We start from the raw sequence: 26,775 nt of genomic DNA, 5'->3' as shown, positions 1-26,775 counted from the left end.
AAAAATGTGTTCATCCACATTTTGATGTTGTTAATACTTCCACTGAATTGACACCTGTTTCTGTTTCTGGATCATTTTCAAATCGTGTAATCATTAGATCTTCTGTTCTTTGTTATTGTGAAAATCTTGTGTTAGATGCTAACTGAACAAAATGATTGTTCCCTCTGAATGCTTCAAAGGCAGCAGATATCCAATCCATTCGGACCTCAATTGCCAAGAACCAACATGCACATGACCTAGTTTTTTGTCAGTATCAGAGCACCTTTATTATAATCCAGTAATTTTAAATGCTAGTATAGATTGCAGAATTCCAAATTAGAATTTAATAAATTTTTTCATAACAAAAAATGATTGCAATTGTGTTCAACTGATGTAATGTTCTCTTCCTCTGCTATAAATACTGACAAGCAGTCACCATTTAGCGTTTCCACCATTCTTTATTTTAATTGAGATTATTCTCATGCATATTTGAGGAACCCATATTTACTTCTGACCACCTGTTCCCTAATGTGACTGTAAGTCATCTTCAGGTGCTTTAATATTTCTTAGAAAATTGTATTTCATAGCCATTCAATGTCACTCATACATTCGAGGAAGGATTTTTTGGTAACATTGTTTTGTGAAACTAAATTATCTTGGGGTTCAACATCTATGTGAAGGTTATATCTTTTTGAAAAATGTCAATTTTATATTTCAGTTGTAAAATACAGATTTAGCCAATTTTGACTTTATTTTGTCATCCACATTTTATGTCTGTTCAGAGACTATAAAGCTCAAAAGTAAATATTATGAAGTATATCGCATGTCTCAGCCTAGACACTGTACATCAGACAAAGAAAATATGAAAGCTTGTTGCTTCCAGCTCTTTGTTATTTAATTTAACTGTCATTTCTTCCCATACCTGCTTTTCACCACTGTTAGTTGAAGGCACATCTGTTCCAATGCTTGTCAGAATTATAAAATGTGAAAAAAAAGAAGCAGCACTTAGCCTTGAACATCTGATAAATCTTTTTTTGAAAATGCTCATCATGAAATATATTAAATGGGAAGAAATAGCTTACAAAGAATTAGAAAAAATGTTGGTCTCTGCTGTTCAAACTACTAGATGTTCAACCAAAATTCTGCTTTTTAAATAACATTTTTATTATTATTGTGACAACAGCCAGGAACAAAATCGCCTGTCATGGATAGATATTTGACCAGAGATGGAAGTGTCAGTTAAGTAGAGTAGAGCTGGAAGCAATGAATGTTAAATGTTGTCTTCAGGTTGATGTGTAGAATCTGTTTAGCAATGCGATGCATTTGGAAAAATGGTATTTAAACCAATATTGGCATTGCTGTCTTGACTTGTTGCATTGATCATGTGCAATGTTTCCTTACCTACCTGTTGTATCCCACTAACAATCTTTAGAATCCCACTTATTTGGGAATCAATATATTTGCTTCTGATTATAGTTTCATGAACTGCATTTTTATAATGAACTGATTTTAATATTTCCAAACTTTGGAGTTATTTTGCAGCAAGTTGTCACTGGTTTATTATTCTTTTGTGTAATATGATAATGGTCATTGATGAAGCAGCTGAAATTTTTTAGGCTACATGTTACATTTAACGTACTCAAGAAAACGCAGAAAAACCGGTTTGAAAATTTATTTTGCTTTTCAAAACCTAGTTGTTTGCTCCAAGAATATCATTCTAGTTGAGTCTGGTGGTCTACCTCAATATGTTCTTGCACCTTGGTCTTCCAAATTAAGTCTTCGCTTTGGAGAGTGCCTAAGTTCTGAGGTGTTGAATTGAGGACAGTTCACTTGCTTACTTTCTCATGTGACGGAAGCTAAGAAATGACATATATTGAGGGATAGAAAGTATTACATTTTTTATGTTAGAATATCTGCAGATTTTCTTTATAATTGAAAGAAATGAGTTGGACAGAATTGTCTGAAGTTTGGACTGCGTAGCCTGCTTGATTTAAATGCATTATTTGTGACATGGTTGTCACAAGGCCTATTTAATGTGTTAATAGCAGTTATGCTTTCAAGAAAAATTCCATTTACTGGCTGCATTTTGCTGTTGTACTAGGACCTGGCTTGTGACATAACTTTCAACCTGAATTTGCTCAGATTACTGCTTCCCAACATTTGTCTTGCTTGTATGTGAATGGTAATAACCTGGAATTTGGTGCTCGTAGAATGATGAATATAGAAACAATCAATTTCTGAAGGAAATTGAATGAGCACTTGAAGAAAATAAACTTGTAGAGCAGTCGGGACTAAGCAGAGGAGTGGGGCTTATTTTTCAAGGGCAAACTGGTATGGACTCGATAAGTCAAATGACTGGCTCGTGTGCCAAAAATGACTCAATGATTCTGTTCGTCAGATTTGTTTTTTTCCCATTTACAATCCTAAATTTGGAAAGGGGTAACAGTACAGAGTATTTTTCACCATGTGTTAATTGCATGGAAATTTTACTTAGTCATCCATACATTTTAAAGAAATTGCAGTGACAGCAATGAATGAACTAAATATTTTGAAAATAATTTAGAATTAGGATAACTAATGTTCAATTTTGACAAAACAAGTATTTGTGTAGCTTATTGAGTGTTTGTTAACAAGTTGCTGAAATTGCCAGCCTTGGTGAAGATTTGATTTCTGTTTGGGTGGGATATTCAGGGTCATTAGGATCAGCTGAGATGAATGTAATGTATAAATTCAAGTATTAGGATGGAATGAGCAGATTTGTGATACAAATTGCATCAAGCATGCATTAGAATTAAATGTAAGGTAGGTATAGCTCGCTCAGCGTCCTTACAATCTTCCCAATTTGGTGCAGGTGTAATTTAGCAATTTTTATAAACCTGGTCTAATGTGTTTGTCGAAAAACTGACTTCATCTAAGAAAGGTTTAAATAGCCCAAGTATCAAAAAAAATTGTGTACATGGTAATGTTATGGTTGAACTACTTCATAACCAGCGTATTGTGCACAAACACCATACAGTGCTCATTGAAATGATTTTTAACAAGTCAGTAAAATTATAGCTCTGGAAACTACTGTGAAATTAATAAATTTTGCTTCACAGGTTCTACACACGAAGTAATTTTTCTCTTTCCAGGAGGGAGGATTGATGCTTTGAATAAGGGCATTTCAGTTTGGAGATGTTTTTCTTCCAAGCACTGCAGTTTCAATTCATATTCTGGTTTGTTGTATGTCCTAATGTTACTGTAGAAATAATTTGTGTGCATTATGAAGTTGTCTGGATTTTTTTTGGTTTACAAGGTCGTAAATAAAATTTAATTGACTGGTTTCTGTTTTGAACGAGCTTTGAGTCTGTGAAAAGGACTTTTTTTTTATTTCCTCTTAGACAGTGATTAGTAATCCTGCATCTGTTCTGTAGTTGTAGTTATGAGCGTCATTATCGACAGAGGTTACTGACTTAATTGCTTGTGTACTGCTAATTATCAGCAGTTTTTCATTAGATGGAGAAGTTCTTTGCAAATAAACTGTCACATCATTACTTTTAGATTAAGTGGAAACATTGAGTGGCAGCTGAGTGAATGTAACTGCAGCTGACAATTTTTTTTAACATGATATAAACATTCTTCTTTAGCAAGTAAGATCTGCCTCAGAATTTCAAGATTCCGGTTGCTGATGTAAATTATGAGGGAACTTGAACATAATTGATGTTTTCAATGGCAAACAAGAATGAATCACTGATCTACATATATATGTAAAACTATTTTTCAGCCAAAGAGCAGAGGCCATAAAGCAGAACTTGAATTCATAAATTGCATGATAGTGCAATGCAATTTTTGTAACCATGAGAAGCATGCAGACCTCAAGATATAGAAAGATTGAATTGTTTGAATCCAGAGCACACCAGCCTGAATAGCCATTTGGGTTTCAATCAATACCAAAACATCTGTTGTTGCTATATAAAGCAATCCAGGTTCACAGCTTAAAATTGGTGGTATATTTATGTAGATAGGTCATTAGTAAGTATCGCCTTAGTGGCCCTCCTTTACTAATTTGACATGTAATCTTTCAAGTGCAAAATACTCTGCAAGCATTTGCTCATTTACCTTAACGTTTTTACTGTTCCATTTCCTGCCCACACAAAATATAGTAATGCATAAATGCAAAAATAAATATGGAGTTGTTCTGGGGCAAAATAGGAAAAAAGTGTTGTGACTTTAATTTAGAGTGACTTAGCCCCACATAGACATTTGTGCTCAAAGGGAAATCACTTTGGATTATCAGCAGTGTAGCGCACTGCATAAAATATTGAAGGCTACTTTACTTTCTAAAGGTGGCACTTCAGGCTAGAAGAGCTTTAAGCAAATTTTACATTTACAAATAACTGACAGAGGTAGCTGATGAGCTGTGAACAGCATATGCTGCCTTACTTCAAGATGTCGCATAAGCTGACAAGTCCATTCCTAATAACAGAATTGTTGCATTTGCTTCTGATGTGATTTAAGAGGAAGGAGAGCTGTAAAGTTTTGTTGTGTTTGAAGTCATCTTTCCAGTTAAATTGAAAATAGCATTTAAAATCGAAGGCAGCTTTAATTGTTCGGCATATTTTTGAATTGCTATTGTTTCTCTCTCTTGTCACTGACTAATACGGAGTTAGAGGTGAAATATGTAAGAGGGCTTGATTCTGAGCTGAGACAATAGACAAAGCAGACATTTTATATGCCAATAATTCTCATAAAATTTGTTTCAAAGCTGGTTCAGATTGGGGGGTGGCAGTTAGTGTGTTTTAAATTCTCTTGACCTGTTGATTTACAATTTCGTTTGAAATTGGGTACTTCACCATTCTGAATAAACACATTTATTCAGCTCAATAAAAGATATTCTTGCCCAAAAAGAAACAGGGTGCTCAGAAAAATGTAAAGATATTATTAACCCAAACCGTTCATTTTTCATTATTTGTAAACAATATAATTTGAGATTGGCATTCCTGATCTGCGAATGTTTCCAAGGTCAGAAATTAGAGCTGAAACATTATTACGGCCATCAAAACTCCTCCATCTAAATGCATTTTTCCCACTTGATAGCCTAATACCTTACCCAAATGTTGCTTTTGTTAACCTTTGGTTTAACTTGCATGACAAACTCGAAGCCAGATCCACGAACTGATTACTTGCAATGAGAAACATAGCATTTCTGATCTTGCTGCTTGTTGAACCTGTGACACCTTGTTCTTCTACTATGATTTAGTTGAGATTATGGTCCAGATTTACCTATTTTATTCTGTTTATTGTCTTGAATGTCTGAGTTTCACTCTGTTGCTTTCTTTCAAGACTTTCATTGTCAAATTCAAAGATCAGTCCTTTAAAACTGCAGATTTAATGTTGTGGCTCTCTGGCCTTTGGCATTTTATATAGAACTGGGCATTGCATTCATGGCAAGTCTTGATGGCAGTGCTTAACAGTTTGAGAGTGGCATCCATTAACTTGATCTTGACTGTACTGACTAGAAAGTTTTTTTGAGTATTGCCGCAAATAATGGATTTCCTAAGTTACGTTTATACGATGTCTTTTAACTTCGTCTTTAACTTAGTTAGGCTTAGATGAAACATTGGATCATGTCTGTATCTTCACTTAGGGGAGGTATCGCAGCCCATGGTGTTTTTCCAATAAGACACATAAAGGTCTCTGTGACCTGGTTGATATTTATCTTTTAACCAGCATCACTAATCTGGATTGTACCTTGTTTGTGGGACTTTGCATAATACAGCACTTCGTTTCACTTTTGAAGTGTTGCTGAACTTTTTCATCTAGCACTTACAAAGAAAAATTAGAAACAGGCCAAATTTGAGATATGTTAAACTCGGGACAAAAGTATGTTGATTGGTGAGCAAGTTAACACTGGCTGAGGCATTGCCTTGGTGGAGGTTTTGTCGAATTACAGGCTTCCCAGCCTCCCAGCTAATAGAAAAACGTGCAGGATCTTTAACAGATTTCACATATTTGTTTGCAGAGACTAGATTCCTGTGTCTGAATGTATGACACTACTTGCAATTGTCAGTAGATTATCAAAAATTTATTGGTAATTTGGCTGTTAGTATGCCTGGGTTGTTCAGTATATACTGCCAGTTGCAAAATTGTGCCTAACAGTTGATGTTCTGTTTTGATTTTGTAAGCGTGGATTATTATGAACAACTGAAGAAGCACGTTATTTGATTCAATCAGTCAGTTGCTTGGATGTGCATCACACTTCTCCTGAACTTTATTTGTAACATTTCCTAATTAAGTAGTATGCAAAATATCTTTGGGTTGATGGCAGCATCCTGTTCATGGAAAATACCACTCATGTGGCCACTGCACAGTAGCAATATGAAGCAGCTTATTTAAATGTTCAAACGTTTGGAGATGTTTTATCAATTTTCAAACAGTCACAGCAAGTATTTGTGCATTTGTCCTAATGAGTGTAAAATGAAAATATTCAATATGCAGCAATATTCAAATACTGTGCACCAAATCATTTTCCAAGTACTTCATGGCTTTGAAAACATTTTATAACTATTTTCATTTGAAACAATTTTTCTGTCCTATTTGGTTGCATTTTGTTTTGGTTTGCATTCAGTTTCATTTGTTAACATTTTGTCCATTGACATTTTAATTCATTTTAATTTTTTTTCATGCAATCTGGGCATTGCTGGGGAGGTAATCTTTTGTTGCACATGATTACTTGAGGACTATTGAGATATGTTGAAGATACTTTTTATGTAATTCATTTTGTCAGCACATGGCTAATTTATCAATTTATTGATGCCTTCAAATTTGGTGATGTATGTCAAATTTGTCAGTTTTCTTTGCAATTGTTAATCACGCTTGTTAGCGTACAAATTCTAATAAATTTTTATGCTCGCCATTTGGAGGTGGACAACTACGACAAAATTTGACACGATTGTATGTTCACCATGCTTAAACCCCTTCATTGTAAATAGAAATCAAGCCTTGCAACAATGCATTCATGTCTATTTGAAGTGGAACTGGAGGTTTCAAATTTGGTTTGAACTTCTCCACTAAAACTCCCACTGTTGTGTTGCAAGTAAAATAATTTGTGAAAATTATGGGTGATGGACTTGATAATTTCGAAGGAGGTAGAGATGAAAATTATTTAAGCCCCGGTCAGATGTATTCACAGCTAATATTTCAATTTACAAATGGCTATTAATTTTCAGGGATCATAGAAGTACTGAAGGCCATGCAGAATCTAGGAGTAGCACCTGATGTAGAGACCTATGCAAATTATGTGCAGTCGGCATTTGACAACACTGAGACAGCTCGTATCCAGCTTGAGGTTCGTATTAACAATATCTCTTAATCAGCAATAACTTGCATTATATGTAACTTCCTTAGGGAAGTTAAAATATTCTGAGGCAAGCTCACTTCATATAAGCTTGCTTCCACTAAAATTGTAAATAGTTAGTGATTGTCTAAAGAAACAAGGATGATATTAGAAAATGCCTTTGTATGGAATGGTTAGTAATGGAAATGCACTGCCTGAGTGTGGTGGAGGCAAGTGTAATCATGGTTTTCACAATTAATTTGATGTTTATATGAAGATTTTAAAAAAGGTTGCTTGGTCACTAGGGAAAAGACAGGAGTGGAATTCACTTTGTACCTCTGACAGAGAACTGTTCTAAGTGGAATGAGTTGAAAGGCACTGTAACGATTCTGTGATTTATATGATAGAACCGAAGAACAGTTAGAGCACAGAAAGAACCAATTCAGGACTGAATTTGTCTGCACTGGCTGAATAAATGAGTCACTCATTCCGATCTTTCCAGTACCTTGTCTGTAGCCTTTTTGATACATTCCCTCACGTGCAGATCCAAGTTCCTATTTAATGAGTTCAGGGTTTCCGCCTCAACTCCCAAACGTGGGCAGTGAATTCCAGATGTCCACTACCCTCTGGGGGAAAAATCAATCCTGATGTTTCGAATCCTTCCACCAATCACCTTATCTGTGCTCCCTCTAAATGATCTCTCCACTAGGGGAAACCATCTCTGTCCACTCTTTCCAACCCCCTCATTAGTTTGCATCCCTCCATTTAATTGCTTCCCAGACTCCTTTGGAAGCAAAGCATCCAAAGCCTTTCCAACCTTTTGCTCATACCTGCAGTTTGCAAGCCTGGTAATATTTTGGTAAAGCTCTGTGTTCTCTAGAGCAATTATGTGCCTCCTGTATTGTGGTGGTCAGAAGCGTATTGAAAGCTCCAGCTGAGGCTTGTATAATTCCGGCATCACATCCTGCTTTTCTTTTATTGAATAGCTCGCCCAATAAAGAAGAGAATGCCCATTTGCTTTCTTTATTATCTTATATATCCTGTCACCTTCAGGAACCTGTGGACATGAAGGACTCTATTTGATTGCTTTCTTCTCCCCTTCTCAGTACCCTCCTTATTGGTTATTTCGTGTTTGTTCGTCCATTCCAAATGCGTAAGTACTCGCTGTCCGAGGTTGAATTCCATTTGCCAATTTCTGCCCACTCAAGCAAACATGATATGTTGCCGCAGTCGACAATTTTGGTCTGGAAATTCACGAATTATGCCTCCTGCATTAAAGTCTAAGTAATTAATGCATACTATAAACAGCAAAGGATCTGAAACTATGACCTGTATAATACTATTGGTAACAAGTTTTGATTCACAAACATTTTGGTGAACCATTATCCACAAATCAGCTGTCTGTATAATCTATAAATATTTCTATAAGTAGGCTAAATGATTAGGTCCTCACAATTAGGATACAATTAGTTCCTCACAATCTAACTTGCCTACAGAAACATGGCAGTAAGAATTGACTAAGATTATAAATTAGTAACATATATGGAATATTTTGATCTATCATCAGGGAGTGTTTCTGAATCTTTTTTTTCATTTCATTCATTAACTTGATGTGCAGCTGTTTGTCTGAATTTGATTGTATTGAGCAGTTAAAATTTGAATAAAAAAACCAAGATTGGGCCTGTTTAGTTGCATTGCTGGTGCTAAATGCATGTAACCGCATAAAGAATGTGTTTTGGAATTGTTGGGTTGATAGTTAAAGCACAAGCTTTGGCACATTAGCAAGACTTTGAAATGAGTGCCTCTTGCATAACAGAAATTTGGTTAATTAATTAGTCGATGTTGTCAGCTAAAGAATGGGAAATGTGGAGACATGATGGATGCTTTATTTATGAAGGAAAATGGATGTCTGGTCAACACAGTTGGATTTTATGCCTCTGAACTCAGGACAGAAGCTTTAAATGGACATTTGGACAAGGTTTATTCTATGTGTAAGTATTATAACATTCTGCATAATCTGTATTTTAGCAGATGGGGTTTTAAAAATTGTTAAACAATTTTGTGGTATATTGATCTTGCTTTTCTTTTTAAAAAGGCTTGATCTTAAACACAACATCAAAAATTTCCTTAAAGCTGCTTTTGTTTGGCTGGGATTTCTTCTGCATTTTTGATGGAGTTGCAATAACAGCAGCAGGAGATTTGAGGAAATGCAGCTTCAAAAATTTTATCATAAAATGTAAATACAAAGCAAGAAATAATGTAAGAATTGGTATACCTGATATGTTATGAATGTTATTAATTTTTTTGAAAAGTACTGAATTATACAAGGAAACTGATATTTTTTGATGTCATGTTAAATATGCTTAATTCTATCGATATAAGTAATCGATCTTACATATATAGCATCTATTACCAATTGCTACAAATTTCTAACTTTCTGCTGAGCTTATAATGCAACTTCTGTCCTTGTCATCTGATCATCATCAGAATATTGGTAGCGTTGAAAACAACGAATAGAGTATTATTCTATGGTGGTGCTGCTGTTTCACTTTGTAATGTTCTAAATTCACCATATATATTTTTCTCTTTGTAGTATCATTACCAGAAAACCCAGCAGTGGATTTGAGCAGTTTCAGGGGCAGTCTTATTTTGGGATTCAAAAGGTAAGTTCATAACATTTTCAAAAAAAATGAATATGAATCGTTTGGGAGCCCAGTTAATACTGTATATTATGAATATAATTGATCCAGCATGGACAATACCATTCTTCAATGAAGCACAAATATTTGTGTTTAATTTTTTAAATGATAAATATGCTTCAATCTGTGACATTATTGCATTTTTTATTTTCTATAGCAACATGAAACATGTTACTGACAAAATAGATCGATCAAGCCTTCCTTCAACCTCTTGATTCTTTCAAATCTCTTCAATCACAAATACATATCTTGTCCACGTGTGTGTATTCTTATTGTATATGCTACCAACCAAACTAATTTTGAATGAGACAGTATTGTGCTTGATAGCATTCTTGCAAAATCGACTTCATCTTCTGTAAATCAGGCTCTGAATAACCCATGTCGGAGATAGGTACTAATGAAGTTGAATGCCTGTTCGGGATAACTGAGCAACAAATTGCTGATAATCTAACTGAGTGAAACATCTCTGCCACAAATGTGGGTAAGGAAGTTTAAGGGTGCTCTGAAAGATAAACAAGAGTCAACTTAAACATTGGGTCGTATCCTGAAGATCTGAAGAAAAGGCCCAGGGGTAGCTTCTTTGGAATCATCCAGTGTGGTGGTGTGGGTTGTAGGAGGGCCATTGCCTGAGATGATATGGCTGTATTCAAGTAACCTATTGTGTCATCCTATTGAGCTGAACAATGGTGGAGAGATGTTGGAGGTGGATGGATTATTTGCTGTACCAAAAGACTGCAGAGAGTTCAAGGACTGATGATATATCATGTCTGAGGTAAGAAAAAAAGGAGAATCAAAGGATGACAAAGATAGGAGTGGATTCGACATTGAGGGGAATGGAAGCTTAGCGAAGGACTGGTAATTTGCAAAAACAGATTAGAGAAACATTTGAAAAATGACATAGTAGGGATTAATCCCAGCAATGAAACATCTTATTTTGAAAGCTGAATTTTTTTTATTGTAAAAGCATTCTCTTAACGTGGTAGGTGAATTAGATCTTTAGGAGAGTGACCAGGAATGAGAGCTGGATCATTTTTCTTTCTGCTACATTGGCCTGGGGCATTCAGTTCAATTGTATGTGCTCCAGACGGCATAAGTTTATTCTGTGTATATTTCGAACTTGAAAGTGTGGTGCTGGAAAAGCGCAGCAGGTCAGGCAGCAACCGAGGAGCAGGAGAATCGACGTCTATTTCTGACAAAGTGTTTATGCCTGAAATATTGATTCGCCTGCTCCTCAGTACTGCTGTGCTTGTCCAGCACCACACTCTTGGCTCTGATCTGCAGCATCTGTAGTCCTTTATTTCTCCTTGTATATTCGGGACTACCTGGCAAATTTTATCAGTCAGGAATTACACGAAATAATGGCAATGACCTGGCTTCCATAGCTCTCTGTGGCAATGAATTCCACAAATTCACTACTCTCTGGTAAAAACAAGTTTCTTCTAATCACTGTTCTAAAGGGTCTTCCCTTGACCCACTGTCACTTCCCTTTAAAGTGAAAACATACTATGCTTATGTCAGATTATATACTTATGATTTGGGAGATTGTGGAAAATAGTTAAAACTAAGGTTTGTAGTTTTTTTACAAATGAGCTATAATTGGCTGCACTGTTATCTTAAATGCAATGTTCAATGTAACAAGCATTTTAATTAATCAACAAAACTTTGCCTTTGCGAATATATCTTTAATAGTTTTGTGCTGCAGTGCGTTGGCTGCATGAAAGCATATGCTTTTCTGTTTCACTACTAAGCGTTCCCATTTAATTTTAGAACAGGGGCACAGATTGGAAATGTGTGACTTATTCTCATTTGCATTTCAGAGGATTAAAAAACAAATTTAACATAAATAAAGAACACACATGCTTGCAATTATTAAGTAAGGGTTCTGTCTCATGGGTATTAAAGGTTTTTGTTTCAAGTGCATACTTACAAAAGGACTTTGAAGGATGTGAATTTGCACTCACTCCTGCTTTGCTGCAAAACTACATTGCGATCAAATTTTACCTTTGGTTAAATTCAAAATTGATTGAATGAAAATGGTAAGGAACAATTAAGTGGTATTTGGAAATATGGTAACCGGTGTTAACTTGAGCAGTTTGAGCTCAACTGGTTAGTGACTTAGAGGCAGACCACAGGAGCACAAATTAGGCCATTTGTCCACTGAGTCTGCTCTGCCATTCAATCAAAGCTGATAGGTTTTTCACCCCCATTCCCCTGCTTTCATCCTGCAACCTTTGATCCCCTTGACAAACAAGAACTTATCTATCTCAGTCTTAAATATACTCAATGACCTGGCTTTCACAGCCCTCTGTGGCATTGAATTCCACAGATTCACTACTCTCTGGGAAAGAAGTTTCTTCTAATCACTGTTCTAAAGGGTCTTCCGTTTACTCTGAGGCTATGCCCTCGAATCCTCATCTCTCCTGTCAATGGAAATCTTCCCAACGTCCACTCTGTCCAAACTGTCTGGTGTTCTGTAAGTTTCAATCAGATCTCCCCTCGTCCTCCTAAACTTCAAGTATAGTCCCTGAGTCCTCAAACATTTTTCATGTGTTAACCTTTCATTCCTGGGATAATTCTCGTGAACCTCCTCTGGACCCACTCCAGGGCCAATGCATCTTTCCTAAGGTATGGGGCCCAAAGTTGTTCTGCAGCACAGTAAAAGGCCCATCTGTGCTAGTTAAAAATAGCCACCTAACTATTCTAATTCCATTTTCCAGCACTTAACCCATGGCATTGTATGCCTTGGCATTGCAAGTCTGCATCTGAATACTACTAAAACATTGAGGGTTTATGCCTCTACGGTCCTTACAGGCGCTGAGTTTCAGATTCCCACCACCTGGATTAGTCATGGAGTCATAGCGATGTACAGCATGGGAACAGACCCTTCATTCCAACCCGTCCATGCTGACCAGATATCCCAACCCAATCTAGTCTCACCTGCCAGCACTTGGCCCATATCCCTCCAAACCCTTCCTATTCATATACCCATCCTAATGCCTCTTAATTGTTGCAATTGTACCAGCCTCCACCACTTCCTCTGGCAGCTCATTCCATACACGTACCACCCTCTGCGTGAAAAAGTTGCCCCTTAAGTCTCTTTTATACCTTGCCCCTCTCACCCTAAACCTATGCCCTCTAGTTCTGGACTCCCTAACCCCAGGGAAAAGACATTGCCTATTTACCCTATCCATGCCCCTCATAACTTTGTTAACCTCTAAAAGGTCACCCCTCAGGCTCCGAATGCTCCAGGGAAAACAGCCCCAGCCTGTTCAGCCTTTCCCTATAGCTCAAATCCTCCAACCCTGGCAACATTCTTGTAAATCTTTTCTGAACCCTTTCAAGTTTCACAACATCTTTCCGATTTTTCTTGACATCTCCTCTAAACTCCCCACCCCTTATTTTAAATCTATGGCCTCTGGTCATTTAATACTCTATGAAAGGGTAATATTCCTTCCTGCCTATGCCCCTCACAATTTCATACATGTCAATGATGTTCCTCTCAGTTGTCTCTCCTCCAAGGGAAAGATTCCATCTATGTAAACCTAAACATCTCCAGCCAGGTAATATTGTGGTAAGTTTACTCACCATCTTCTCTAGTTGCATCACATCCCTTCCATAATGTGGATTCCAGAACTGTACACGAACTGGGCGTATCCAACGTTTTTATGCAGTCCTAGCATAACCTTCCTGCTCTGAAAGTCTGCCTTGCTTAATAAAAACAAGTCTTCCATGTACCACCTTAACCCGTGCAATCTTAATAGATTGGTGAACATGCACACCAAAGTCCTGCTGATCTTGTGTGCTTCCCAGGGTCCTACCATTCATCAGGTATTCCCTTGCCTTACTTACCTTGTCTAATTTGGAGTATTGTGCACAGTTTTGGGCCCCATATCTCAAAAAGGATGTATTGCTCCTGGAATATGTTTAGAGGAGGTTCACAAGAATAGTCCCAGGAATGAAAAGTTTAAGGTATGAGAAATGTTTTGAGGACTCTGGAATTTGGAAGCATGAGGGGTATCTAACTGAAAGATACTGAATGGTCTGGACAGATGTTGAAAAGATGTTTCCATTGGTCGGAGAGACTAGGACCGGAGGGCATAGCCTTAGAGTAAAGGGAAGATCATTTAGAATGGAGACAAGGAGAAACTTTTCAGCCAGGGTTGTGAATCTATGAAATTCATTGCCACAGAAGGCTGTGGAAGCCAGGTCATTGAGTATATTTAAGACTGAAATAGGTTTTTGAGTGTCAAGGGTTACCGGGAGAAAGCAAGAGAATGGGGTTGAGAAACTTATCAGCCATGATTGAATGGTAGAGCAGATTCAATGGCCTGAATGGCCTAATTTCTGCTCCTATGTCTTGTGGTCTAATGTGCACCATCTCACATTTACCAGATTGAATTCCATTTGTTACTGATTAACTTTTCTGACCAGCTTGACAATATCCTCCTGAGATATAAAGATTTCCTCACATTACACGACCCAACCAGCTTCTGTCTCATCAGAGAATTTACTGATCAGCCCTTCTGCATTCAAGTCTAAAACATTACACATTCCACAAACAGCAGGGATGCCTATACTGATCTGTGTAGAATCATGCTTTCCTCGACACATGTTTACAGTCACAAACAGTCCTAGACTATCACTTTCTGCTTCCTGCCACTGAGCCAATTTTGGATCCAAGTAACCTAATTTTCTTGGATCCAATGGGCTCTTCATGACCAGTCTCCTATGTAGATCATATCAAAAGCTTTGTTGAAGCCCACATTGACTACGTCAAATGCATTGTCCTCCTCTGCACACCTGGTCAACTGGTTGGCAAAAGTCCACAACATGAACCTGCACTCTAATGACAGATTAACAAATAACTAATATTATAAAGCTGCCGATGAGGAAATTGGAATTTTCTTAAAAAGCCAATTTAATTATTAGATTATGGGAAAAGCAGAGGGTGATCGAACCTGGACAGTCCTAGTCCATGCTGTGTTGTTGTTGCTAACCCTGTTCATTACCTATTTGTTACTGTCATTGTCCATCCTGCTTCTAGCCTGTACCATAAAGCTCTTATTCATGTTACTGCTAATTTTCCCTTTAATACATGACCAAAAGCACAAAATAAATCACACAGTTTTAAAGGCAATTTTTTGTATTTTCTTTGATGATTAAAATCCAACAATAATGTTGATTTTGATGCAGTACTTGGTGAAATTTGCTATGTTGTTGAAAATGTAATTGGACATTTTGTTTCGGGACTTCTGAAGCTGTTTGGTAGTTCTGCTCTTCATGGTCCTCTGTCGTGTTTGTTGAGATAAATATAATTGAAATATAATTCTTTATGTTTTGCTGCCCTCTGCAGGTCTGAGGATTTTGATTTTCTTGCCAAGGTATGTGCTGGGAAATAAATAAGTTCACTTGGCTGTAATGACCTATCAGAAGTATGAATATAAATTACTTAATTTAATCATTCAATTATGCTAGAGTTTTGATAGGCATAAAACTCTAAATTTTCTGCATTTAAAATTTGCTCCATCTTTTAATAAATCATTGATTTCCTGCTAGGTTGAAATGTTGAATTTGTATGAATACTTAACCTGTCAAATTCCTTTGCAATTAATTTAAAACTGACACGCATTTAAAGGTTACACTGACTATTCATATTTCTAAAACATATTTGGTGCTTTAGTATCAGGATGGCTAAATACAATTTTGTGGTGAAAGCATGTGTGTCATTGGGAGATGGTCTCATTTTGTTCAGTTTTATTTCCGAAAGAAAGTCAGCTATTGAGTGAACGCTGTTCTGTCCAGCATTTTGCAGATGAAAAGTCACAATATAGTGTTGATTAATACCTTTGTAGAAAAGTGCTTTGTTATTTAGAAAATACAATTTCAAACACTGCTTATTCTTGCGTACTTCTTCCACCTACAATATATTATTATTTTGTTTTTTCAGATAACAGAATTGTTGTACAAAGATGAGCGTTATTGCCAGAATTCTCCAGGACCGACTGGTAGTGTTTCAATTTCCTTGATTGTAACTTGCCCACAAATCCGTTCTACCTAATGATGGGGCTCGAGAGATGACAGGAGTACACTGATTGCTTTTTTTTTTAAAGTGAAAAATTTAAAGTGTGTAGTCAGAAAACCTTTCAGTATCTTTCTGTTTTATGTGAGTTTTTTTATTAATCTAAAACTTAAAATGCTTTTTGTATTTGTAGCTTTTGATCATCTTAAATTTAATTAAGAAATTTATGGTTTACTGAGAAACAACATGCTTGTGCCAAATATTGATGTTGCAGTTATGACATTGGACGTATGTTGGTGAACATTCATGGGATTTCTACGTTTAACTTCTATTTCGCTTCCTTCATTTGAGTTGTTTGCTGTATATGCTGCTGAGCAGCACTATCCACATGCCTCATTGATGATTGTTGCCATCTCAGATACAGAATCCTGAGCTCTGACAAATGATTTGTGGTAGATTAGTCTTGATAATGCAACAATCTCAATAATTTTGTGGCTCGATTATCTTGTTTCTCTTCCCTCTTTCTTACAGAAGCTGTTGGCTATTTTCTTTATAATTTGATTGACAGCATGAGTGACTCTGAGGTGCAGGCCAAGGAGGAGCATTTGAGACAATACTTCCATCAGTTGAACAAGATGGTACAATTTCATTTTAGCTGCATAATGCATGTCATGTTTGACATGTATCTATTATACTTAGAACTGCTGCATTTAAGTACACTAGAATCTCATTTACTGGCATGGTTAGAGTTGAAGAAGCAAATTACATTTCAAATAATTCCAGTTAGAGAACTTCCAGCTATTTCCTTCAGTAACAGTTAATTTTAAATGTTTTTATTCAGGGTGTAGTAATTCCAGCAAATATCTACAGAGGAATTCGAAATTTGTTGGACGCTTATCACATTCCTGAGTTAATTAAGGTGATTTACATTTGTCATTTATCTTGTATACAGATATTTTTCTGCATGGAAATTACTGTATTATTGTGTCATAATATTGTAATGTTTAAAGTACTGTATCTTTTCAGACTTTTATAGAGGGTTATTTAGAAAGAGGACTCAGTCTTCATTTAATGTCATAGATTGTTACTGGCTGAGAAAAGGCTCTTTGGCCCTCATGTCCATGTCAGTCACTAAGCACCAGTTTTTTACTTTTTTATCACTTGGTCTATAGCACTGGATGGTATGGCGTTTCAAGTGTTCATTGAAATACCAGTAAAGTTTTGTGATGGTTCCGCCTCTGTTGCCCATTTAGGCAGAGTGTTCCACATACACACAATTCTCTGGGTGAAAAAAAATTCTTAGAAAATTCCTGCCCCTTAATTGAGTAAAAGCTTCTTCCTATCTACTCTATTTATGCCCCTCACCTCAGTATTCCCTACTCTAAGGAAAATATTCCAACCTATCTAATCTACCTTCCTTGCAAAAAATACCTCAGCTTCCCTTCTGGTGAATCTCCCCGCATTTTCTCAAATGCAGTTTCTATAGAAGCGGCACAGTGGCTCAGTTGTTAGCACTGTTGCCTCACAGCACCAGAGACCCAGGTTTGATTCCAGCCTTGGATGACTGTGAAGTTTGCACATTCTCCCCGTGTCTGCGTGGGTTTCCTCTGGGTAGTCTGGTTTCCTCCCACAGTCCAAAGATGAGCAGGTCAGATGAATTGGCCATTCTAAATTGCCCATAGTGTTAGGTGTATTAGTCAGAGAAATGGGTGTGGGTGGGTTACTCTCCAGAGGGTCAGTATGGATTTGTAGGGCCGAAGGGCCTGTTTCTACCCTGTAAGAAATCTAATCTAAAAAAATCGAATCTAATGTACTGTGGCAACCAGTACTGCACACAGTGCTCCAGCTGTGACCTAACTGATATCACTCAGATTCTGAGCTCATTTGCTGTGTAGTGAACACAGATGGATGTATGATTTTTTAAAAATCCATAAGTTGTATTCATGATTACTTTTTGAGATGGCATGCATGGAAATAGGTAACAGTCACCTTTTAAATCCACAGAAATTGCACTGTCTTTAAGATGAAGCAAGAAAATGGAAATAAGCCAGTTGTTGCATTTTATTACCAATGAATCTACTTTGCATGTGTTTTTGCACAGAACAGGTTCCTGTATTACTTCTGTTGTGTAGAATGTGGTTCATACATTTGACATGGGTCCATCTTGAAAGGCACTCAGCTTGTGTAAATAATGTAATAGTGTTTTTTTGTATACAGAACAAATCAGCTTTTAAATCCCAAATCAACCCAACCTGACAACTGAAGGTTATTAACCCGCCTAAACTAATGCCTATGTCACTCTGCATTTGTAAAGTTAGATATCTTGACCAGACTCTGTAATTAGACCTGACATAGTAACACTTTTTTCAACGATGAGATCTCTGAAAATAGTATTTCTCCTGATAATGTGCTTACTTGAGTATAGCATATTGACCACGTATGTTGCAGATCAGGACATTATGTAGTTCTTCCATATACGTCCAGCACTGTGCCTCATCTGAAATTTAACATGTTTTAAGCATAGATTCTGAAGTTGAGCAGTTTTGAGATGTCTTTGCCTCCATTTCATGTATTCAGTATCCAATCAGAATTGACTCAAATATCTCTGAATCAGTAACTGGGCTTCTTTTTGTACTTCCTCTTTGAATGTGAGAGAATGCAATTAACAGTAGTGCCTGAAAAATGAGATTTTTCTTGGATTTCTTTTGACTTGTGGATTTTATTTGTTTAGGTGAGGCAGGTGAGTTGGTGATGAACTGAAGTGAAATTGCACTGCAGGCTTAAGCAATTTCTTCCTTTGTCCTTCTGTTACAGGAGTGCGTCCACAAATAAAGATGCCTGAGCATTTTAAGAAATTTGAATCCAGTTTTTTTATCTTTTCATTTATTGAATCTCTATCTCTAGCACTTTCTAACCCACAGGGAAAGTGAATGAAAAGCATTGAATGCTTCATTTTCTAAATCCAAGAATTGTTGTTTTTCAGGATGTCATTGTTTTAGTTGATGAACAGGATAAGCTGTCTGCTGCTGACCTGCCTAAAGTGAGTACAAAGTTCATATTGAAGCTTTGAAAAAAATGTTTTCATATGAAAACTGAAGCCTGGCCTAATTAAACTGTTAGTCTAATTTAACAATGAAGCTAATTTATTCATGCAAACTGCAGTCTTACTGAAGTAGTTGATTAACCAGCCTTAGAAGCCTTGTGATATCTTTCTTTCATTTTGTTAGGTACATTCAATGGAGTATTTGTCTCTGCATTTACGTATGTTTTCATTATCCTCTAGCTCAGTCTGCTGTGATAACTGAATCTTGTCAAATTTATGCCAGAGATGTTTAATAGACAGCTACAAAAAATTACCAAAGTGTGTAAAGGTGTAACAGTCTCTCCTTGAAACCAGAAATGCAGCAGGCGTTTTTAAAGTCAGGAACTGAACAAACTGGAATAACTGGCACATAGTGTTGGGTATCTTGATAGATTTTGGATAATATACATTTACTGCTGTCCTAAGGATTTGATATTTGTTTCAAAGCAAGCAATTTTTAATTTACTAGGCAGTGTAAAGATGTGAATAGATATATATTTTGGTTTCTTGGCCCATTAAGTTAAAATCCGGATATTACAGTGAGAAGAGAGTTTACATGTTACAATAGCAACTGAGGTTTATATTGCCCCTTCTTCATAATAATGATCCCAAGGTGCTCCGTGGGAACATCATCAAACAAAATATGATGCTTAGTCGCATCTGGTAGGTAAATGACCAAGATTAATGAGTTACAATTTAGAATCTTTCAAGAAGGATAGCAAAATGGAGAGAGGAAGAGGTGTAGGGGAGGCTAGTCCCAAGCTAAATGCCTCTGCAGCGGAAGGTGTGGCCGCCAATACAAACAAACGAGTTCAGATAAGACGTAGGCCATTTGGCCCCTGGTGTTTACTCTGCCATTTAATGCATTTTGCTGCTTTAAAAATATTCAGAGGCTCTGCTTCCACTGTATTTTGAGGAAGAGAGTTCCAAAGATATGTGACTCATAAGACAGCTGAGGTGAATGTTTTTTAAATAGTCAATTCCTTATTTTTAACTATGTTTAAATATAAATTAGGAGCAGGAGAAAGCCATTCAGTCCCTTAAACAAGCTCTGACATTCAGTAAGATATTGTTTTTTTTTAATGAATTTATAGGATGTGGCAATCAGTAAGTAGGCCAGCATTTAGTGCCCATAAGAAGATTGTAGTGAGCTGCTGTCTTAAACTACTGCACGTCATTAGGTGTGGATAAATCACAATGCCATTAGAGATGGAGTTCTTGGGTTTTGATCCAGTGACACTTAAGGCAATATATTTCCAAGTCTGGGTGGTGGATGGCCTTTTGGCAGGGGGGGTGGGGTGGGGGAGGGGTGATGGCTGGCACATGGGAGTGGTGGTGTTCTCTTATACCTGTTACCTTTGTCCTTCTAGATGGTAGAAGTCATTGACTTGAGAGGTAACTGTCTAAGGAGCCTTACAGATGGTATGCACTGCTGCTACTCAGTATCTAGTAGTGAAGAGGGTGATTATTGTGAATGTGTTGCCAGTCAAGTGGGCTGCTTTGTCATGGATGACATCAGTGTTGCTTGAGCTACACGTATTCTGTTACAGTCTTGACATGTGCCTTATTGCTGTTGAACAGGTTTTGGGGAATCAGCAGGTGTGAGATACTGGCTACTTATTGACTGTAACCTCAAATCTTCATTCTGTCTGGTAACCTCACACCCTCATGCCTAACAAGAATTTGTGCATTAAAAAAAATCAGGAGTCTGCTTCCCCAATCTTTTCAGAAAGACTGCTGCAAAGAAATTTGATAACCCCTTTCTCATTGTCATACATCCACGCTGTCAAGACTTCTAAGGATCCTGTAAGTTTCAATCAAGTGACCGCTTACCTCTCCATATACAAACCTAGCCTAATTAGCCATTCCATGTAATAGTATGGCAAACCTACTTTGAACTGTTTCTGATGCATTTATATGCATCATTAAATAAGGAGACTGATATTGTTCACAATACTTAAGATGTGGTCTCTCGAAGTATGAACTCCTACTTTTGTATAACTTAATGACCAGTTTTTGTATCATCAGTAAGTATAGCTACTACACTGCCAATTCCTCCTTCAAAGTCAGTTATATGAGGTCCCAGGACTGATTCCTGCGGCCTACCACTCATTGCTGTTTGCCAACCAGAAAGTTAGCTTTTTATGTTGACTTTGTTTCCTATCAGCCAGAATATCCGCCATAATGCCAATATATTACCCCATACACCATGAGCTACTATTTTTTGTAATAACCTTCGATGTGACATCTTTGCGAATGTCTTCTGGAAATCTACATACACATACAACGCACCCATAGATTCCCCCTTATCCATAACATGTTATTTCTTTGAAGAACTCCACTACATTGGTTAAATTGGCTTCTCTTTCAGAAAAACCTGTTGACTGCCTGATTACCTTGTCCAATGTTCCCAACTGTCCTGCTATAATATCTTTAATAATAACTACTAACATTTTCCCCTTGATGGATAAAAAGAGTTTTCTACATTCTGTCCCTGTTCCTTTTGCATAAAAGATATTGTTATCTTTCAGTGTAATGGCACTTTTTTACAGATCTAGAGAATACTTTTAATTTTCTAACAATTCATCAATTGTCACACTTTTCAGTTCTTCAAAAGTGCATGAATGAAGTCCATCAGGACTTGTCAAACATAGCTCAGAAATGTATTCAGTCCTGTTTTCCTGCTTATGGTAATTTGTTTGAGCTCCTGTCTTTTTCAATTTCCTGATTATAGCTGTTTCTGGTAGGTAAAGTTGTCATAGGACCAAAGGGCTGCTGAGTCATGAGAAAAGAGAGAGATGACTTGTAGTGGTTTAACCTGAGGGGTGTGACAGCTTGGGAAGGGACGAAGTTGAGAAGATGTGATCTTCTTGGTGATCTCAGCTGGTATGGGAATTGAATCCACACTGTTGGCATCACTCTGTATCACAAACCAGCCATCCCACCAACTGAGCTGACCTCTATGAAGACTGATGCAACATTGCTATTCAAATTATCTTCTAACTGCTTTATTTTCATTAATGTTTACCCAGATTCATTTTCTAAGCACTTTATAAAAAACAAAATATTCTTCAAAATTCTTGCTAGCTATTTTTTGTATTTCTAAGTAGTTTTCTCATGCTCTACTGTCCTGTAATTTTGCCCTGATATGTATTTTAATCATCCTTTGCTGATCTTTATTTTCTGGTTCAGTCTCATGGCCTGCAACTTATCTTATCATAATTATATGCTTTATGCTTACATTTGATGTACTATCTTTGACTTTTTTTAGTTATCTTGGATAGTGAGTTCCATCCCACCTCTTTAGAATGTGTCTGTTCTGAAATATTCCAGTGCATTTCTGTTGTCTATCCCTTAAACTAATTTGTGATTTTGTTTTAACTAACTCTCCTTTTATGTCATAATAATTGCCTTATTTAGATTTCAAATGCTGGTCTTGGATCCACTCTTCTCACCCTCAAACCAAATATAAAATTCAGTCCTATTATGATCACTGCACCTAGGTGCACCTTCACTATGAGATTATTAACCAATCCCTTCTCATTGCACAATTTCAGGTCTAGCATAGCCTGTTGGCTAGTTGCAACCAAAATGTGCTATGCTAAAAAAAACTATCCTAAAGACATTCTGTGACCTGCTCATCTAGTCGACCTTTATCCTGCTGTTTTTCTCAGCTCCATATGTAGACTAAAATTACTCCATGCTTATTGCAATATCTTTTTGGCAAGCTCCTACTATTGCTTCCTTTTCACTCTGTCCTACCAAATGGTTACAGATCAGGAGCCTGTAGAACTCTCCCACAGTGACTTCTTGCCTTTCATTTCTAATCGAAGTGCTTTTGTATCTTTTAAGGCCATCTCTCTCTATTGTACTAATATCGTGATTAATTAATAAAGCCATCCTTCCACTTTTTCCTGTCCTTCCTAAATGACCTGTATGCTTCAGTATTAAGGTCCCAATTCATGTCATCCTGCAGTTACATCTCTAATAACTATTCAGTTGTGCTTACTTAATTCTGTTAGTAGTGTTAGTTCACATGTTTTGCTTCTAATGCTACGCGCATCATTTCTTTAGTTATGTATTGTTATTGTTTTTGTAACCTTTCTCCTTCCATTGATTTATTCTTAGATTTATACTCTAGCTCTTTCTGTTATCATTTACTTATTATATTACTACTTTTTTGCCATATTACTATTTTTCTCTAATTACTGTCCTCTACTCTTATTTCGCACACCCTTCTAATTTCGATTTTTAGTTTGAAATCTCTCAACTCTCCTAGTTATGTTGTTTTTTTAGGATCCTGATCCCAGCATAATTCAGGTATAGACTTTCTGAATGGTATTGACCTGCTTTCTACAGTACTGGTGGCAGTGTTCCACATGCCTGAATCCACTTCTCTCTCAAAAGTTTTTGTGCCAATAATGCAGCAGTTGAAACTAGGGGTGCTGAAGTGACCTGAATAGGCATATCTTGGAGGATTGTTGTGAACTAGAGGAAATTACAAGGTTGAGAAGGATGCAGCCACAGAGGAGTTTTGAAGCAATGATGACAATTTAAAATCAAGAATTTGCTTGACCAGAAGCCACTGTACATCAGCAAGGGTGGGATTACAGTTAAATGAGACTTGATGCAAGTTAAGCTTCTGTACTTGTCCATTTGCAGTCAGTTTGTACGCAAGTTTGCACACAATAAAAGACAAAACAAAAAAGCCATTTGTAAGTGCAAGGAAACATTCATATTTCATATTGTAAATCAAAGAACCCCTATAGTTAAATGTTAAGATATTGAATTCGTGAAAAATAGTTTCAGCAGCAGAGGAGCTAAGACAAGAATTGATTATGAAAGTCAACATAGACCAAAGGACCATAATCTTCTCTCTCATTGAAGAGGGGTGACAGTTAGTGAATTTAACTGAGGTTCACCGTGCCTCAGGTGAGGGCCAAGTTGTGAATATGGGTGACCTTCATCAATATCGGAATTGAATCAATATGGGACATTTAGGAAGGACAGGAAAAAGTAGCTTTGTTAATTAATGACAATATTAGTACATTAAAGAGGGATGGCCTAGTATCACCATCCAGCCAGCTGAGCTAATCAATTCCATAAGAACTAAGGATGTTAATGAGCGAAGGACCAGGTTGACATCATGTGGCCACTATAGCCTTGAGGAGTCAAAGTGCAGCATACTAGCTTAATAAATAACTTGCCATAACAGAGCAAATGATCAGTGTGGCTGTTAGGTAAACCTGTTTTCTATGTGGAAGTAAATTGAGCCTACCCTACTAATCAGTCCAGTAACAAAGGCAACAAGTAATATGCAAGAATGGAATATAATAGGAAACCCCCTCACGTTCTACCCCACCAACCTCGCATACATTGCATCATCCTCCGCCACCTGCAAACCTCCAACACCTTATCTTCACCATGGACATCCAGTCCATCTATACATTTATCCACCATGATGAAGGCCTCCATGCCTTCCGTTTGTTCCTCTCACACCGATGCAACCAGTACCCTTCCACCCACTGACACCCTCATCAGCCTGGCTGAACTGGACCTCCCCCTCGACAACTTCTCCTTCCAATCCTCTCACTTCCTTCAAAACAAAAGGGGTAGCCATGGGCACCTGTATGGGCCCCAGCTCTGCCTGCCTCTTTGGGTACATGGAACAGTCCACCTTCCGTGGCTACACTGGCACCATTCCCTACCTTTTCCTACGCTACATCGATGACTGTATCGGCGCTACCTTGTGCTCCCAATTCATGAACTTCATTAACATCTTCCACTCTGACCTCAAATTCACCTAGACCATCTTGGACTCCATCTCCTCCTGGACTACACCTACTTCTTGTGAAGATGTCATCCTTTATTCCCAATTCCTCCACCTCCGCTACATCACCTCCCAGGAGGGCCACTTCTACCTTAGAACATCCCTGATGGCTTCTTCCTTCAAAGATTGCAATTTCCTCTCCCACACAGTCAACGATGTCCTCCAGTGCATTAGCAGTTCAAATTATTTCCTGTTATCTAAATGGCTATTTTTTTTCCATTTCTAAGTCAGTAACAAGTAAAATTTTTATTTGTCAGGGGTCCGAGGAGAAAATTGCTGCCCTGGAAGCAAGATTGGCAGAACTAAAAATGGACAATAAACCTATTGGAGAGACGGTGAAGCAACTAATCCTATTGCTTTGTGGAGCTGAGGTATTCTATATAAAATAATATCATGTGTTCTTTGTGTGAAGGTGCGTCAGTAATTCATGGTCTGCTGTTGCTTCATCATGAGCTGCTATCTTAGCAGTTTTTGTCCATGTGAGTTGTCATTGCTTTTAATTCTCAGGGGCAGGGTTAGGTAGCAGGTCCATAGTCTGTCTTCACTTAGAATAGGAACCAAACCTGTGATGTTGATGTTATTCTGAACTTCACACTCGTAAACAGAACTAGACAACCCATATAAAAGAATAACCTTTTGAAATGTTACTGAGCAGAGTTCTCAACTTACAAAATTTTTTCTCATTGAATTATAATGCTGGAAGAGGATTTCCACTCCTTTACAACACCCAATTGACCAGAAGCATTCTGTTTGTCAGAAAATTTCAGCACCACTTCCCCCTTCTATGAAATGTTAAGAAATGTCCTTGGCCAAGTGTTACAGTTTCAGAATACAAGTGCATGTCCGGAAGCACAGCAGCCTCGTAGGTATGACGAGTGCCAGGGATGCCATTCTCTCTGTGGATGTCCCAATGAGTAGAGAGTTGTATCAGGAATAGTGCTTACAGGTTGTAGTTGGAAGCATTGTTCTGCAAACTGCTTATTCTGACTACACGTGAACTAGAGGCTCTGGGAACGTAACCTCAAGTGACAAATTTGAATTTTAAAGAATGCTTCCTTGCAAGTTTGTGCTGAGTTTTCAAATTAAGAGCAGGAGTAGACTATTCAGCCCTCCTGGCTTGTTCTGCCATTCAGTAACATTGTGGCAGATTTTGATTTTGGCCTTAACTCCATATTCCCACCTATTCCCGATAACCTTTTGTTAGTCAAGAATCTATTAAACTCTACCTCAACACAATTCAGTGTCCTGCTTTCCGTGGGTAAAGGGAGTTTGCGTTTGTTCTTCTCACACCGACGCAACCGGTACCCTTCCACTGACACCCTCATCAGCCTGCCTGAACTGGTCCTTACCCTCAACAACTTTTCCTTCCAATCCTCTCACTTCCTTTTATGCCGTTCCAACATAACCCCTTTGCTCTTAAATTCTATGCCACCCGTAACACCCATGTGAGTTTTCCTGCCTGTGTGTGTGTGTAAGGAGGAATTAAAAGTGTGTTAGAATTTAACTATAGAGTTTTGTGGTTAATGGTTTATTTTCTTTTCTGTAACAAGCATCTATTTATTTGAATACTTAGTGCCAGTATATAGTCTGTGCTGTCTGGGTCCAGGGAATTCCATATAACTGGATAAAATCTTTTACTTTTGTGACGACTTAAGAAATAATACGGCTTGATTTCCAGTGTGCAGCCTCAGTTAAGATTAACACTAAAATGTCTCACCTTTCTTTCCTTATAAATGTGCACTAAATCTTGGGAGCTTCTTTTAAAATGTGCAGTGCAGTGAGAAACGCAAAATCCATGCATTGTTACCTGTTTTTTTTGTTGTAGTTTTCTCACCATATTACAAAAGTATT

The 26,775-nt window shown here is 37.4% G+C and overlaps 1 protein-coding gene across 1 annotated transcript in view; it reads left to right on the top strand.

Annotated features, from left to right (window-relative positions):
* The window catches only part of lrpprc (leucine-rich pentatricopeptide repeat containing), a 131,170-nt gene that overhangs the window by 45,967 nt on the left and 58,428 nt on the right, over positions 1–26,775 (top strand). Inside the window, exons 12-20 of the mRNA XM_060831374.1 lie at positions 7,188–7,306; positions 9,192–9,285; positions 9,888–9,957; positions 15,347–15,374; positions 15,941–15,998; positions 16,544–16,650; positions 16,854–16,931; positions 18,996–19,052; positions 25,182–25,295. Coding sequence (XP_060687357.1) covers positions 7,188–7,306; positions 9,192–9,285; positions 9,888–9,957; positions 15,347–15,374; positions 15,941–15,998; positions 16,544–16,650; positions 16,854–16,931; positions 18,996–19,052; positions 25,182–25,295 — 725 coding nt within the window. The remainder of the gene's footprint in view (positions 1–7,187; positions 7,307–9,191; positions 9,286–9,887; positions 9,958–15,346; positions 15,375–15,940; positions 15,999–16,543; positions 16,651–16,853; positions 16,932–18,995; positions 19,053–25,181; positions 25,296–26,775) is intronic.

Source organism: Hemiscyllium ocellatum, chromosome 10 (genome assembly GCF_020745735.1).
Source record: "Hemiscyllium ocellatum isolate sHemOce1 chromosome 10, sHemOce1.pat.X.cur, whole genome shotgun sequence".
NCBI classification, from domain to species: Eukaryota; Metazoa; Chordata; class Chondrichthyes; order Orectolobiformes; family Hemiscylliidae; genus Hemiscyllium; species Hemiscyllium ocellatum.
The sequence above is the reverse complement of the archived record's forward strand: the minus strand, read 5'-3'. Positions and strand labels throughout refer to the sequence as shown.